This window comes from Citrus sinensis, chromosome 3 (assembly GCF_022201045.2).
Source record: "Citrus sinensis cultivar Valencia sweet orange chromosome 3, DVS_A1.0, whole genome shotgun sequence".
NCBI lineage: Eukaryota > Viridiplantae > Streptophyta > Magnoliopsida > Sapindales > Rutaceae > Citrus > Citrus sinensis.
The window spans coordinates 42,697,964-42,711,665 of record NC_068558.1 but is presented as its reverse complement, the minus strand read 5'-3'; the positions used below and the strand labels follow the sequence as shown (position 1 = coordinate 42,711,665).

General features: G+C 37.2%; 2 protein-coding genes across 4 annotated transcripts; one reads left to right on the top strand and one right to left on the bottom strand.

The window, feature by feature from the left end:
- The first annotated feature begins 4,651 nt into the window (after nucleotides 1-4,651).
- Nucleotides 4,652-6,605, top strand: LOC102611984 (probable arabinose 5-phosphate isomerase). Its single transcript, XM_006479464.4, has 3 exons — nucleotides 4,652-5,382; nucleotides 5,681-5,904; nucleotides 6,180-6,605. The coding sequence occupies exons 1-3, from the start codon at nucleotides 4,753-4,755 to the stop codon at nucleotides 6,334-6,336; spliced, it is 1,011 nt and encodes a 336-aa protein (XP_006479527.2). The 5' UTR covers nucleotides 4,652-4,752; the 3' UTR covers nucleotides 6,337-6,605.
- A 281-nt stretch (nucleotides 6,606-6,886) lies between these two features.
- On the bottom strand, nucleotides 6,887-12,813 carry LOC102610903 (putative lysine-specific demethylase JMJ16). Of its 3 annotated transcripts, XM_052436923.1 has the most exons (10): nucleotides 12,522-12,813; nucleotides 11,851-12,032; nucleotides 11,304-11,680; nucleotides 11,130-11,201; nucleotides 10,926-11,003; nucleotides 10,264-10,794; nucleotides 9,947-10,171; nucleotides 9,562-9,723; nucleotides 8,159-8,527; nucleotides 6,887-7,923 (listed from the first exon to the last, which is right to left on the bottom strand). In XM_052436923.1, exons 3-10 carry the CDS (start codon nucleotides 11,598-11,600, stop codon nucleotides 7,282-7,284), a joined length of 2,376 nt encoding a protein of 791 aa, XP_052292883.1. In that variant the 5' UTR covers nucleotides 11,601-11,680; nucleotides 11,851-12,032; nucleotides 12,522-12,813; the 3' UTR covers nucleotides 6,887-7,281. The 3 variants fall into 3 exon arrangements, with proteins under 3 accessions (XP_052292883.1, XP_024954237.2, XP_015386342.2); XM_025098469.2 differs by lacking the exon at nucleotides 11,851-12,032; XM_015530856.3 differs by lacking the exon at nucleotides 12,522-12,813 and having other exon boundaries at nucleotides 11,919-12,038.
- Nucleotides 12,814-13,702: the final 889 nt, after the last annotated feature.

The following is a 13,702-nucleotide window of genomic DNA, read 5'->3' as shown; positions in this document are numbered from 1 at the left end:
AAATGAGGCAACGAAGCCAAGATTGGCAGTGAACTGTAAGCCAGCCTGCACAAAATTTTCCTTCCCCATGTACACAATCATTCAAGATTTGTATTGCGACGACTGTGAGTCAATAGGTCTTTATCTCACTGAAGAAATTAACAGGCTCACAACTAGCTGCGCGATCCCCACGCGGGACCCTAATCTAGTAGTGGCCCTGGAACATTTTCAGAGTGCTGCATGCTTTAAATGTTTGCCCCGCCCCCTCCCACTCCCGCACCCAAGTAAATCAAACGCCTTTCGGTAAATTTGATTTATTTATACTATTAGCCTGCATAAAAAATTATTTACCACGTGATCTTTGAGTGATGAGGAGGCAATTAAATTTGTAACTGCTAGGGTAAAAGCATCTCATTCGTTCCCATGCACATCAGCAAATGGCAATTAGCAATACACACAGTTCAAAAGCACTCGTACGAGAATCCCGCATTCTTCGGTCAATCTGACGGGACGTTCGATTTGACAAAAATGGGTAGTGGGTCCCTTGATTGGACGGATGACCCCACCAGTCGAGCAAGTCCCACGTGCACATCTGTCACTCATGTCGGCTTTCTGTCACCAAAAGTATGTTAATCACATCGCCCTCCACATGCCTTCTTCCACGTGTATTCATCCAATGGAATATCAATGGGACCTCGGTAAGCGTGGACCGTACGATATCCATGTCGCGTCTCTCCTCTAATAACGCACCCTTCACATTTTATTTTTATTTAGTTAATTACTAAAAAGGGGTCCAAGGCCAGTCTATCTTAGCGGTTCCATTTGGCTTTACTGTGTGTACGGACACCTCCCTGCTTTGAGTTAAGTGAAAAATTACGCCTAATTTTTTCTTTTTTATTTTTTCAAGTAAAAGTTTCTTTTATTTTAAAAAGATTATGACATGTCACGTCAATTTTTTCTTTTTTTCTTTTTTTATCTGCAGTGTTTAAGCCAGTGAGATTCACTGGTTCAGTATGGGTCCGACCGTAAGTATAAATTTAACGTTTTGCTTTCCAATTTTTCCCTTCCAAGAGTAAAGTGGCACTCCCTAAGCCCATTGAAATATTTCTTTAAATTCATGGGGAGTTGGAAACCCTTTATTTTATTGGAAGGTTAAATGTAATCAAAGAAAATTCTTCTGAACTTGAGATGTACGAAATCACCAGAGAGGGGTTTGGATTAGGTTAATGGTGCCGGATTTAGGCATGTAGTACGTGGTTTCAAAGATTTTTATGAGAGGGCCTCCCAGCTACTGTTGTGCGGTCCGTCGGTTATGAGTAAAATTTCATCATTTAGTATCTCAAAAGATGCTTTTGAAAAACTTGTTTGATGAACTCAGTTTAAAGTGTCTTTTCCCTTTTATTTTTATTTTAGTAAGTAGAAAATTGTTCTGTTAAAATTTGGATTTGACCATATTAGTGATTTCGTTCTATTTAAACTTTAGGTATAAAATGAAGTCAAAACCCTAACTGAGATAATTTTTTTTTTGTTCTTATTAATTAAAAAAAAAAAAAAAAGAGTTTCTCTGCAAAGCGTTTGCATTTTCTATCTGCTTATGGGTTTTTGGCGAACTCAATAGAATCATGACACATAAAAAAATCACACGGGTCGATTTTGTTGACTAAGTATACATAAAACGAAAATACAAAAGAAATTCTTACAATAATTAGGTATTATTAATTTATTCTTTACTTATCCTATGCCGTATATATGCCCTAATTCTAGGCGCTTTGAAATTATGAATCCTTCATCTTTTGTTTAAACAAAGCGTCCAATTTCATTAAAAAATAATAATAATTTGTCATTGTTATGCCCTACCTTTGTTTAAATATCATTTTCCTACTAGATAGCTAGCTATATCTCTACGGTTGATCAATTAATTAACAGATATTCACAACAAGGCAAGCAAGATATTGGGATCAAACATATATGTGTACGTGTAAAGTTGAGAGTTGGGAGCCGGGGCCTCCCCGCATGCATTGATAAAACATCACGTTTCAGAATTATATGCAGTATGAGAGAGATTCAATGTTACATTAGGTCATATCGTTCATGTATCAGCTTATATCAGTTATTGCATATGATGTGTTTTTTCATCCGTAAACTGATATGTGATGCAGATGGGACTCTGTATCTGTCAATACTTTCAGACCCGCACTGTTCTTTACCTGTGATTGGTCGTAGCTAGCTACCTAGCTAGTTCATAATCGTACGCTTTTTCATCAGTAGATTGATTAATTTTGTAGCAGCTTCGTTGACGTTGTCATCATAACATGACAACGAGACCTAGCTGCTGGATCTTCAATGCTTCTCTTTTCTTCTAAACGTAGGGTTTGAAGTTAATTTGAATTCATCTGTGAAATGGAGCTTGAACTTCACGATTCATCGGAATTAAAGTAGTATATTGACCAAACAAAAGTTAAAACAAACTGGTCCATATTTTTCATATATACTGTGATCACCACGGAAACCCTAAAACATGTATAACCCAACAAACATCGACACAAACCCCCTAGTTTCATCATACAATCATATGCTGTGTGCGTTTGCTGATGCATTTTAGGGCCAGATTATTCAGACTCTTGAAATTGAAGAGTGATGACTGCTTGACCGGTGATGGCTCAAATAAATTTTACACTATATACAAACCAGTGAACTTTATCTAGCTAACTTTCATCTCGTGCAGCTAAAATGCAAAATGATAGATGTGTAGAGGTAGTGAGATGTTACTTGTCGATATTCACTATAGATTGGTTTTAGATGCAATGGAATTGGCCGGGATGGAGAAATTAAAAAAATGCTGGACGTATACCTCGGCCGTCATCGAGCTATAGAGTCGTGTTCATTGAAAAAATGTTTGTCTTCGTAATTATGATCCCCGTAGCAATGCGAAATGAGATAGAGATATTAGGATTTGGTAAACTTTTCCAAGTTAGGGTGGTGAATTTTTGTTAAATAAGTGTACGCTGTACAGATTATATAATAATATGCTGGTTTAATAATTTGTCTAAAACAATTGTTGAAAGTTGGAACATGCTTTGTGCTAGTGCATAAATTATAGTTAATTAACAAAAAGAAGACAATTTGAATATGTCGTGTTTATCAAAACTCAAAAACATTATGATCTTTAAGACTAGGTTTCAGATTATATCTGACCGAACCGCCAATGGATTATGGCAAAGATGTGAACTGTTGTCATGAATTTGGGGATTTAAAGTAAAACTTTCAAGATATGCATGCAATAAATTAAAATTTATCATGGTATTTAGAGCTTGTACAACTGAAAAGCTGCTTGGCGTTTATGAGATTTATTCTAGTTAATGAAAAAGTGCTTTGCCTTTTGTTCCTCTAAGCAGTGGCTGACTGGAATTGATGATTGATTAGGATTGGGAGATACAAGTGATTATTAAGGCCCAAATCAAAATTTGAATTTGGAACGCAAAAACAGCCACAAGGCTCGAGCCGCATTATGGGTCTTTTACAGTCATTGCAACAAAACATGGGCCTATGACAAACCATCTCATAACCTTCTGAAGGAGCACAAATTGATGGGCTGGCCAAACACAGATGACTAGAAATTCTTGATAACGAAGTAAAGAGCAGTGATATTTTAAACCCATTCAATTTCGTTCACAAGCCCTCACTTTCAAACTAATCTCATTTATTTCCACAATTACCCTTATTAAATAATAAAACAATAATATAAAACAAATACAATCCGAGAAATCCTAGCCACCTCTTGCACACCATCTCGAGCCACGGCATCACTACTCTTTAAAAGTCGATTAACCTTACTAGCAAGAAATTACAATAAATTAAAGAATAATTTCAATATAGAATCAAGAATTTATAAATTAATTAAAATCAACAATAAATAATTAAAATTGGGTAGCAATAAAGTAGATGAGATTAAAAAGTATTTTGGGTAGCATTCTCAAATAGCAATAAAGAATTATAACGTGTTTTTGATACTTTGAGTGCTTCTTGAGTGAACAACATACATATAATATGTAAATGCAATACAATGATTTATTATTTTTGGTAAATTTAATGTATATCTAGGATTAGTCCATATTCAATTGATTAGACTTTTAGTTGATTATTTGCAATTCATATTCATTGAATTGCAAATAACATTTATAAATCAATAATTTATTACTTAAAAGGCAACTGCTAAGTTATTGAAGTTGTTAACTACCCACTCTACAGAAAATGGAAAGTTAAGTTATAAGACAACTGCTAAGCAACAACCACAAGTGTTATCCATCAATTGCAGCCGTCGAAGCAACCACTGCATTGAATCCAGCTGCTTACAGTACTTGCTCTAAGATGGAGACATATTATTTAGAGCCCCCCAAACGTTAACTACTTTCGTAAATTTCTTCACTTTTTACTGTTTTTCTATTTTCATGTTGTTTGTATAATCTTATCAAGTCACCAATTTTCTTTTCAAATATTCTGGACGTCCAAACTTTAATGTGTTTGAGGGCAGATCACATGGGGCATTTCTCATTGTACGCTTGATTCCTTCGTCACCCAATCACAGCGCAACAACTACATCAACGGTGGGACATCGTCGAGGGGCCCAAAAATCAAACACCACCGACACAGCAGACGCGAACCTCCCCTCACTTTACCGCGAAAAGAAATAACGGCAAAATTACCGAACCTGCCTGCTGATTATATGCCTTCTCTCTCGCTGTCTAAAGATCTAGACTGGCAACACATTCACAAATGGGCTCTCTCCCTCCAACACTAGACCTCCTACCACACAAAGTTTCCGAAAATACCCTTCTGGATCTCTTCAAATCACAACAAGACCACCTCAATTACTTCTTCCAGCATCTCTCCCTCCCGCATACCTTAACCTTCACGCAGACACTCCTCAAATGCCGCGGCACGATCTTCTTCACCGGCGTCGGGAAGTCCGGATTCGTCGCCAACAAGATCTCGCAGACCCTGATCTCTCTGGGGATCAAGTCCGGGTTCTTGAACCCTCTCGACGCGCTCCATGGCGACATCGGGATCTTGTCGAGCGACGACATTTTGGTCATGTTCAGCAAGAGCGGGAACACGGAGGAGTTGCTGAAGGTGGTGCCGTGCGCCAAGGCCAAGGGGGCCTACTTGGTGTCGGTGACGTCCGTTGAGGGCAACGCCCTTGCGGCTGTTTGTGATATGCACGTGCATTTGCCCGTGGAGAGGGAGCTGTGCCCGTTTGATTTGGCGCCGGTCACGTCGACTGCTATTCAGATGGTGTTTGGGGACACGGTGGCGATTGCGATGATGGGTGCCAGGAATTTGACTAGAGATGAGTACGCGGCTAATCACCCTGCTGGAAGGATCGGTAAAAGCTTGATTTTTAAGGTAAATTTGGGGTTCATTCTGTAATTGTTGCCGATTTTGTTAACTGTTTGATTTACTGGCTCAATGAAAGTGTACATTTTATAACCACAAGTTTAGTTCAACCAATTTGTTGGTTAAGCGCTACTCTGATCTATTTAATGGTTCTCTTTTTAGATTTTTGTGCTGATGTTTTATTTGGTAATGAATTGGTATTTGATCATCAGCAGTACTGATGATTTACTATTGTGTGATGTATGTAATGAAGCAGAAGGATGAATTGGTATTTGATGGGTGTGACTGTGACTTTTTTGGGGTGCAGGTGCAAGATGTAATGAAGCCGCAGAAGGAGCTTCCTGTTTGCAAGGAGGGAGATTTGATAATGGATCAGCTGGTGGAGCTCACAAGTAAAGGATGTGGGTGTTTGCTGGTTATTGATGAGGAGTATCACCTGATTGGGACATTTACTGATGGTGATCTGCGCCGTACTCTCAAGGCCAGTGGAGAAGGCATCTTCAAGCTCACTGTCGGCGAAATGTGCAACAGGTAAAATGGAGGTTTTAGATACATACTAGTATGGTGCCTCAATTTTTTATGTACAGTTAAGATATGGCTTATTTGTAACCATTACTGGTAAATCACTAGCAGCTTAAAACTCAATGGATAATTGGACAAGCTGCTGGGATTATTGAGGTTATTAGTTCCTCATCACTTTTGGCAGAGAGTAATTAGAATTTAGCTGGTGGGAATGAACACTTTCAGTCACTTATGTGTACAATGACTTGGCAGTTGCTTACCTCACTTGTCCTTTTTCACAACAGGAGCCCGAGAACAATCGGCCCAGATGCAATGGCAGTGGAAGCCATGCAGAAGATGGAATCACCACCATCTCCTGTGCAATTTTTGCCAGTGATCAATCGCCAAAATATCCTGATTGGAATAGTCACTTTGCACGGATTAGTTTCAGCTGGCCTGTGATCTGTGTAGCAGTTTTTTTTTGTCTGTAATTTCAATATTAGTTGTACCATCGTTCTTTCTTCCTGTTAAAATTTGAGGTCATCCATTGGAGGCATTCGATTGTTCTTCAACCATCGTCATTATTATTATTATTATTATTTTTGGTGATTTCCTGCAGTGGATAATCAGGTGTTTTAAGTTCAAAGCAAACTGTAGTGTTAAATGGGATGAGTGAATCCTGGAAATTTACTAGTGACAAAATGAGAATTATGTCGAGTCGGTTGCATTTATTTATTTGTTTATTTTATAGAGGTTTTAAGCTGGAATATACCAAAACTTAATGTAATGAGGATACCTCTGACTTGTCAATCACAACCAACCACATATTAACGATCCTTTTCTTGTGATGGTTGGTGATCGTACCCTGTTCACAGTAAAAGACATTCCACCAACTAGGCCTCCAACGGAAGCCTGAGGTGAAATGTCGGCACTTGTCATTTTAAGTTGAATGATAAATAATTGATCCTTTTTTTCAAGCAACAAAGAAACAAAATACAAACGGCAACAAAGATAAGGGGGAAAAGGTGCACAAACCACATCTTATAACATAGGGAATGTATACAACAATAGTGGGCTGTAATTGCAACTTAAATAAAATCATGAACTTTCGAAAAATCGACAGTCTACTTGAAGTTTTACAACCGTAATACCAAGGCTTCCCAACATGTGCCCTTGGACTGCTTTTTGCACATTCAGCTCCCGTTGCAGCTGTTATGCTATTTTCTTTATCTATTTAAAAAGTACAAAATTCAATCTACAGTCATCCTCACTAGGCTGACTTACCCTCCCTATATTCTGCTCACTAAACATACCTTCTGAAGTTCAGATGAAATGACTTCTTCCGGTTCTGGTAATGGATGCTACAGGTTTTGCCTTTGGGTGGAATTTGATGCAAGTATCTGATGTTTACTCAGATTCTGAGGAACTTGAGACACTCAAACTGTCAGAAGAGACTTCTATCGTTATCTCTTTGTTTAGAAATGAACTATTCTGGGCAGTTGCACTTGAAACAACTGTAGACCGTGTTTCATCTTTTGCTTTTACTCCGCCATTCGAGGATTTTGCCTGCAGCAAGCGTGCGTTCATCTTTGCCTTGATACTGGAGAAAGAATCACTCCCTACCCCATTGAATTTAGCTGAGTCTAGAGGTTTATACTCTGTCTGCTTTGATTCTTCTGCTTGAGAGTTTGGACGTAGACCATCTCTGGAAGAATAAGAATGCAAATACATCTTAAGATCATCTTTAGCCCATCTGTAGACTGCACTTAATTTTCCTTCCACAGCTTCAAGAAGAACATTTAACTCGCTAATTTCATAGCGGAATAAAAAAATCTTTTCGGTCCAAGCACAAGAACACAGCTGCTTTACATGATTCAGACATGAATATATATCCGGAGAACAGGGACAAAATGCTGCTGAAAGGTGTAAATCATAGAGACATATGTTGCATTCCCGTTTGCTGGTATAATCAAAGTTTTTGTCCATCCTCTGTGACTGTGAGGACGAGCAGAGATATTTCCTTCGGTTGCTCTCTGAATTGATTCGTGACTACAGAAAAACAAAGAGAGAAAAAAAAGAAAGAAGGAAAAAGAAAACATTGGTGAAAATGAAATCAAGAGCAGTCAAAGATTCAAAAACGAGAAGAAGTAAAATAAGAAAAACCATGCCCTGCAGCTGAAAAACTAATTTGATAAACATTTCAATACTGCAAGGCAAAATGATTCAAATTCAGATGGGACAAACAAGAGCTGACAAAATGAAAATTGAAATGCCTACGGCCTACCTTGAGTGCTTTTGCCAAGATTCCATCCTTTCCAGAAACATGTCTCCACATAAAATTATCTGAGGTATGCTTCTTCACCAATGAAATTTCCCACTGTGTCTTGACAACTTCCCTAGCTGCTCCCAGCAACAGCTTATCATGGGAAATTGATGTCTTTCTCCCCTGTTCTCGGTAGAGTTCGATGGCATTCTGACCATGAGGCAGCCATTCAATGGGAGCAAAATTTACCGACTCAGAACAATTAAAGCCACAGTCGAATCCTGAATAATATGATCCAGAAAAAACCAGAACAAACTCCCCGGGAGACTGAGTGCAACGATAAACAGGTACACCCTCGGATTTCAATGGGGACGGGGACAAGCTTGCGACCTGTGTGATAATATGTTTGATGTCATAACATAGAATAACACTCCTCATCATATGTTGAAGAATAGGCAAATCCTATGTTTCTTCTGTTTTCTCTATGGCAACTTTAAACCGTGACTGATTAAAGGCAATCATATTATTGAATACCAGTGGCAGTTCTTGCACCGAAGCTGAGCAATTATTAGACAATAACTTAGTTAAGAGAACTTCATCAGAACTCGCTGATGTGTGTGTGTATGTGTATGATTCATAGTACACAGTAAGCAAAGGTTGGGTTATATTATGCTGTAACAAAGATTTCCATTTATTGTCATCTTCAAGGGCTGAAGGGTTCTATGATTTGATAGCATATGGCAATGGCAATTTAGACTTTTCAAATTGTTTATACCAATGGTCCCACAAAGAATTGCTTCAATTTCAAATATTAGTAACTCATATCCAGAATGCTAAAAAAGGGCCCCAAAAAAAGAGTAGTATCCAGAAAAATTTCCATTTCTCGACCTAATAAATACTATCAGCAGTGGAGAGATTTTCCTGCTGTTTTGTTGCTCCTCATGGAAAGTACAACTGGTTATAAAAAAATGAGAGGACGTATTTACAGTAAAATGATACCTTTTTCTCTTTATTACAAGGATAGACATTTTATGCCCCGGTTTTCTAAGAATCCCAAGAAACTTCTTTCAAGGAAGTAATAGTTTTCTATTTGACTACGAAGAGTTCAGTAAAACAGAAGAGATGGTAGTACATATGGAAGCTTATATAAACAATCTCTGAACCTAAAGTACACCATGAAGATGTCAGAATGTAAGTGGCAACTATAAGAAATAATGCGCTGTCATTGGATGCACAAATAAGCAATGGATATCTAGATATTCATCTCAGATTAAATTCTTCAATGAAGGCAAAAATTAATCAAATGCCAAACATGTTTGGAGCTGGAGAAATCGTTGGGATTCTATCACTCAAATGCCACAACATTTTAACTAATGAAAGCATTTATCTTGAATGAATCAACAAAGAAATATAATAGTGCTCACCCATCTATTATGCCACTTAGACTGTTTGAATGACAAAGTTGGAAGATACTTCTTAGCAGTAGCGTCAAACTTAACCGCATATCTCTGTGGGATGCTATGCCAGATTTTTGGTGCACCCAGATGCATGTAATAGAGTGAACACAAACAGTGCTCTTCAACTTTCTGTTGCAAGATCAGTTAAAGTCAAACGATTAAGAGCAAGAACCAAAAGAAGGAAAAACAAAAGAGACAAAATTTGCTGTGTCCAAAATAAGGAAACAAGCTAACAACATTTGGTATCATTAGGCAATAAGACTACTTTTAGATCTACACCAGTTACAGAACAAACTCTTAGCATGCATGGGATTTGGTAGGGCTGAGACAATTAAAAATCATCAAGTCTTACCCAATAAATTGATGTAAAGCACATTCCCACATGTAATCGAGGCACCAATAAATTGCAAGTTTTGCAGCTTTCAGAAGAAAGAAGAGAACCAGGAAGCATAGGTAAATTATTCAAGTTCCAGCCTGATTTCAGATATTTTTGATGGTCAGAAGCTTCGCAAGGATTAGATACAGTTGGAAATCCACTGCCAAAAGTCCCAGTCTCCAAATTTTCACCATAAAGCACCTATAACAGCACACTGGTCCTATAAAATAAAGTGCTCAATTTAACATAAAGTGCAGAAATTCAATGAGTTCATCACATCCGTTCGAACATACCTCAATTTCCTCAGTTGGATTCTCAATAATTCGTCTGTATTCACCCTCAATGTTCTCTAAAGACGGTTCCCCCTGCTTTTTAAACACTAGTGGATTCTCATCCACAGTCATATCGATATTTTTCGTGCAAAAATACTGTTCCTTGAAATCATCAGCATATTTCTTGAATGTTTCAAGAGTGAATTCTGGACCACGTTCAGATTCAAAGCCTTCAGTACATCTAGCTTCATCTAGATTCATGGTGCATCCATTACCACCAACCCCATTCTGCAAACCTGTATTCAAGCTTCTTCTCCTTTTGCTGTTGCTGTTGACATTGTCATAAATTTTAGCTGCTTTGCTCGAGAAATACTGATTCTGGAGCCCATCAATCTGTTGAATCTGGGTAACAAACTTAGAGCTTTTCCATATATCATTTTCCTTAACAAGGCATGGTGGCTTCCAAGAAGGAGGAGGAACAATACGACAAATTCCATATTCCTCCGATTTGAGACGTACGCTTGCAATGTACTTAAGTGTGTCACTAAATTCCTGCACATAATATTCAAGCTCCCTCAGAATTTAGGATTACTATGACATTTAACAGAAGATATTCAGAGCACAGGAAAGCAGGCAGCAGTGAAATGCACAAATATCATTTATTACAGTTAGAAAATATAGACCTCTTCAGTTGGGTAAAACACAGGAGCCTCTTCAAGTACATCATTTTTTGCACCTTCAGGACTCCACCTAGCTGTCACCTGTGCCGTGTTTTCAGTAGTTGTTTCATGAAAATCAAATCATCACAGAGAACTCTGATGGAAATACTTCAAAACTCGGTAATTGTGCAATGGAAGCAGGAAATATAGTTTAATAACAAAATCAACCTTCAGACAGTTACTACAATCCGGGCATCCACGAATAACCCCTTTTGGAAGGGTGGCTCTAGAGGAGAGTTCCTGCGGAGAACAAAAAGTACTACGTAACTGTGTAATAAAAGAATGCTACTAAAAAACAGACACAAACACACACACAAAACAATGAAGAAGAAGAAATATAACCTCAACAGGTTGTTCAAAGTTGGATTCCTTTTGATTATTATCACTCTGTTCGTAAAGTATCCACGGTCTATTCCTAAGAGATCTCTTAAGTGTCCCAGCATCAACCATGTCGGATGGGGCGTTTGCACAGACTGGCTCTTGTGCAGATGCACTTGCAAAGGCCACGGAATTACAGGATTCTTCACTATTTTCTACCTTCTTCAAAAGGAAGGATGTAAGAGACATGAAGCCTGGCGGAGCTGAAAGCTTGTCCAAATCTTCATTTCCAAGATTAGCTCTCATGCGTTTTGTCCCCATTAGTATTCGTATAGATTCTCACAGTTAGTCAAACAGGAGCAGTTCCTCGACCGTTAAGACCAACCAACAGCAGAGCTCATCTACAAAAAACAAATAGGAAAAGAAAATGAGAAAAACTAGGGAGATCACAGACGAGCATGAAGCAACAAAATCCTAAATGCTCATATAGAAGATGACACATGTCTAAATATAACAGGGGTAAATGCTCCTATAAATAAAATTCACAGAATTCATCAAACTATGAGTTAACCTAGCAACATCAATGTTTTGACTGATATGGAAGTTTAGCTAATAATCAGTTCAGAATCGTCAATTAACCATATTTTCTTCAGTTTCTCTTCTCTTTCACTCGATAACAGGTTTTCCAACAGGGGTGCAGATCAGAGGCAAATTTGAAGCAGTGTCGACTGGACCTGCGCCTTCAAAATCCAGCTACACAAATGGAACCATCAAAGTTGACATTATTAAAACTGGCACACTGCTGAAAAATTACATAAGAACAGCACTGAGGGTTTAATATGTGAAAACATGCCATTGTGCGAATCTTCAATTGGGTTGCAAAGGTGGTATGAGCACATATAAAAACTTTAAAGCAACACATGGAATATGCCTGCGCAAATAACCATTACACTACAATAAATTACTGAAGTGCACTCAACTAAAAAAAATTCCTTGTAAAATCAGATCATTCCAATTCTCCAGCATCTCTTTGTCATCATCCAAAAAGAAAAAAAAAATACATATTAAAAAGAGGGGAAAAAAACCTCCAGTGCAATCTTTCATCATTATGGAAACAAAAAGACTAAAATCAAAGATTGCAACTTCACCAACATGCATTCATCCTAATATCAACTTGAACAGTTGCAGAGCTGAATTCCAAAAATAATCAAATTCAAATTAAAATAGGAAAAAGAAGCATGCCTGTAAAAGGAAATCTTGCAAATAAGAAGCTATCAAAGCAAAACCCAGATATCAACTCCTCGAGCTGTGAATGTGATTTGTCGCGCGATTTGCAGTTATTGTTGAACTAATAGTAATTCCTTCAGTTCAGTTGCGGTTTTTATTTTTTTTATTTTTCAGTTTCCGAAGCCTCTCCACCGGCTTACGAATTTACAATTATACCCTTGTACGCCCATGCGAGCAAGAATCTAGTCTTTTGTCTGTCATTGGGAACTCCTCACCGTGCGTAATTTTTCGAACGGGAAAACGTGCTTCTCACCAATGGGATTTCAGGATTTCATGCAATAACTTATTTAATGTATATTTTTTAAATAATAATTTAAAATATTTTTTTGTTAATTTATTGGAGAAACTTGTGATGTAACTATGGTACCGTGTCACAGTTGCATTCAGAATGCCAGTGGACCTCATTAATTCAAGTGCATCTAACGGCTGGATGCAACTGTGACACGATACCACAATTACATAGTAGCCTGATCCTAATTTATTATTAATTTAATATTATTTATTAATAATTTATTGTGGATAAAAAAAATTTAATTAAAAATAATTTTTATTTAATGATAGAAAAGTATGATTTAGACAACAAACATTCACTTATAAAATAAACAAATAAATAAATAAATATTGAGTTATGCTTGTGTTTATTATGGCAGCAAGCATGGATGATGCAGCTGTAATTGGAGATGAGCTTTTGTGATGTAGAAATAAATTGCAGTGCAGATTATACAATAATAATCCACCCATCATAGATTACTTTTTTATGTTGCTATGTTATATTGAAACTTTTGTGTTGACTAATGTACTAGTCATGTGGCATGGGAAGTGTGTTCAACACAGAGTCTCAAATCTGGTGAAATGGTTTAAATAGAATTGAAAATTTAGAAAATATTCAGTACAATGCAAGTACATAAAAAATTTAGTAGTATTTTTTAGCTATTCTTTAAATGATTTAAAGACATTGTGTTAATTAATAGTTTGTTGCTTATTAAAATTATTTAGTGGCTATATCAAACTATATCATCGTTGACAGTTGACACCATTAAAAAAATTATAATAGTGAATAATAATGAATTTTGCATATCTTTTGGTGTCATTTAATTGTGTAAAAATTTTATTTTAAAATAGTTTGTATTACTTTA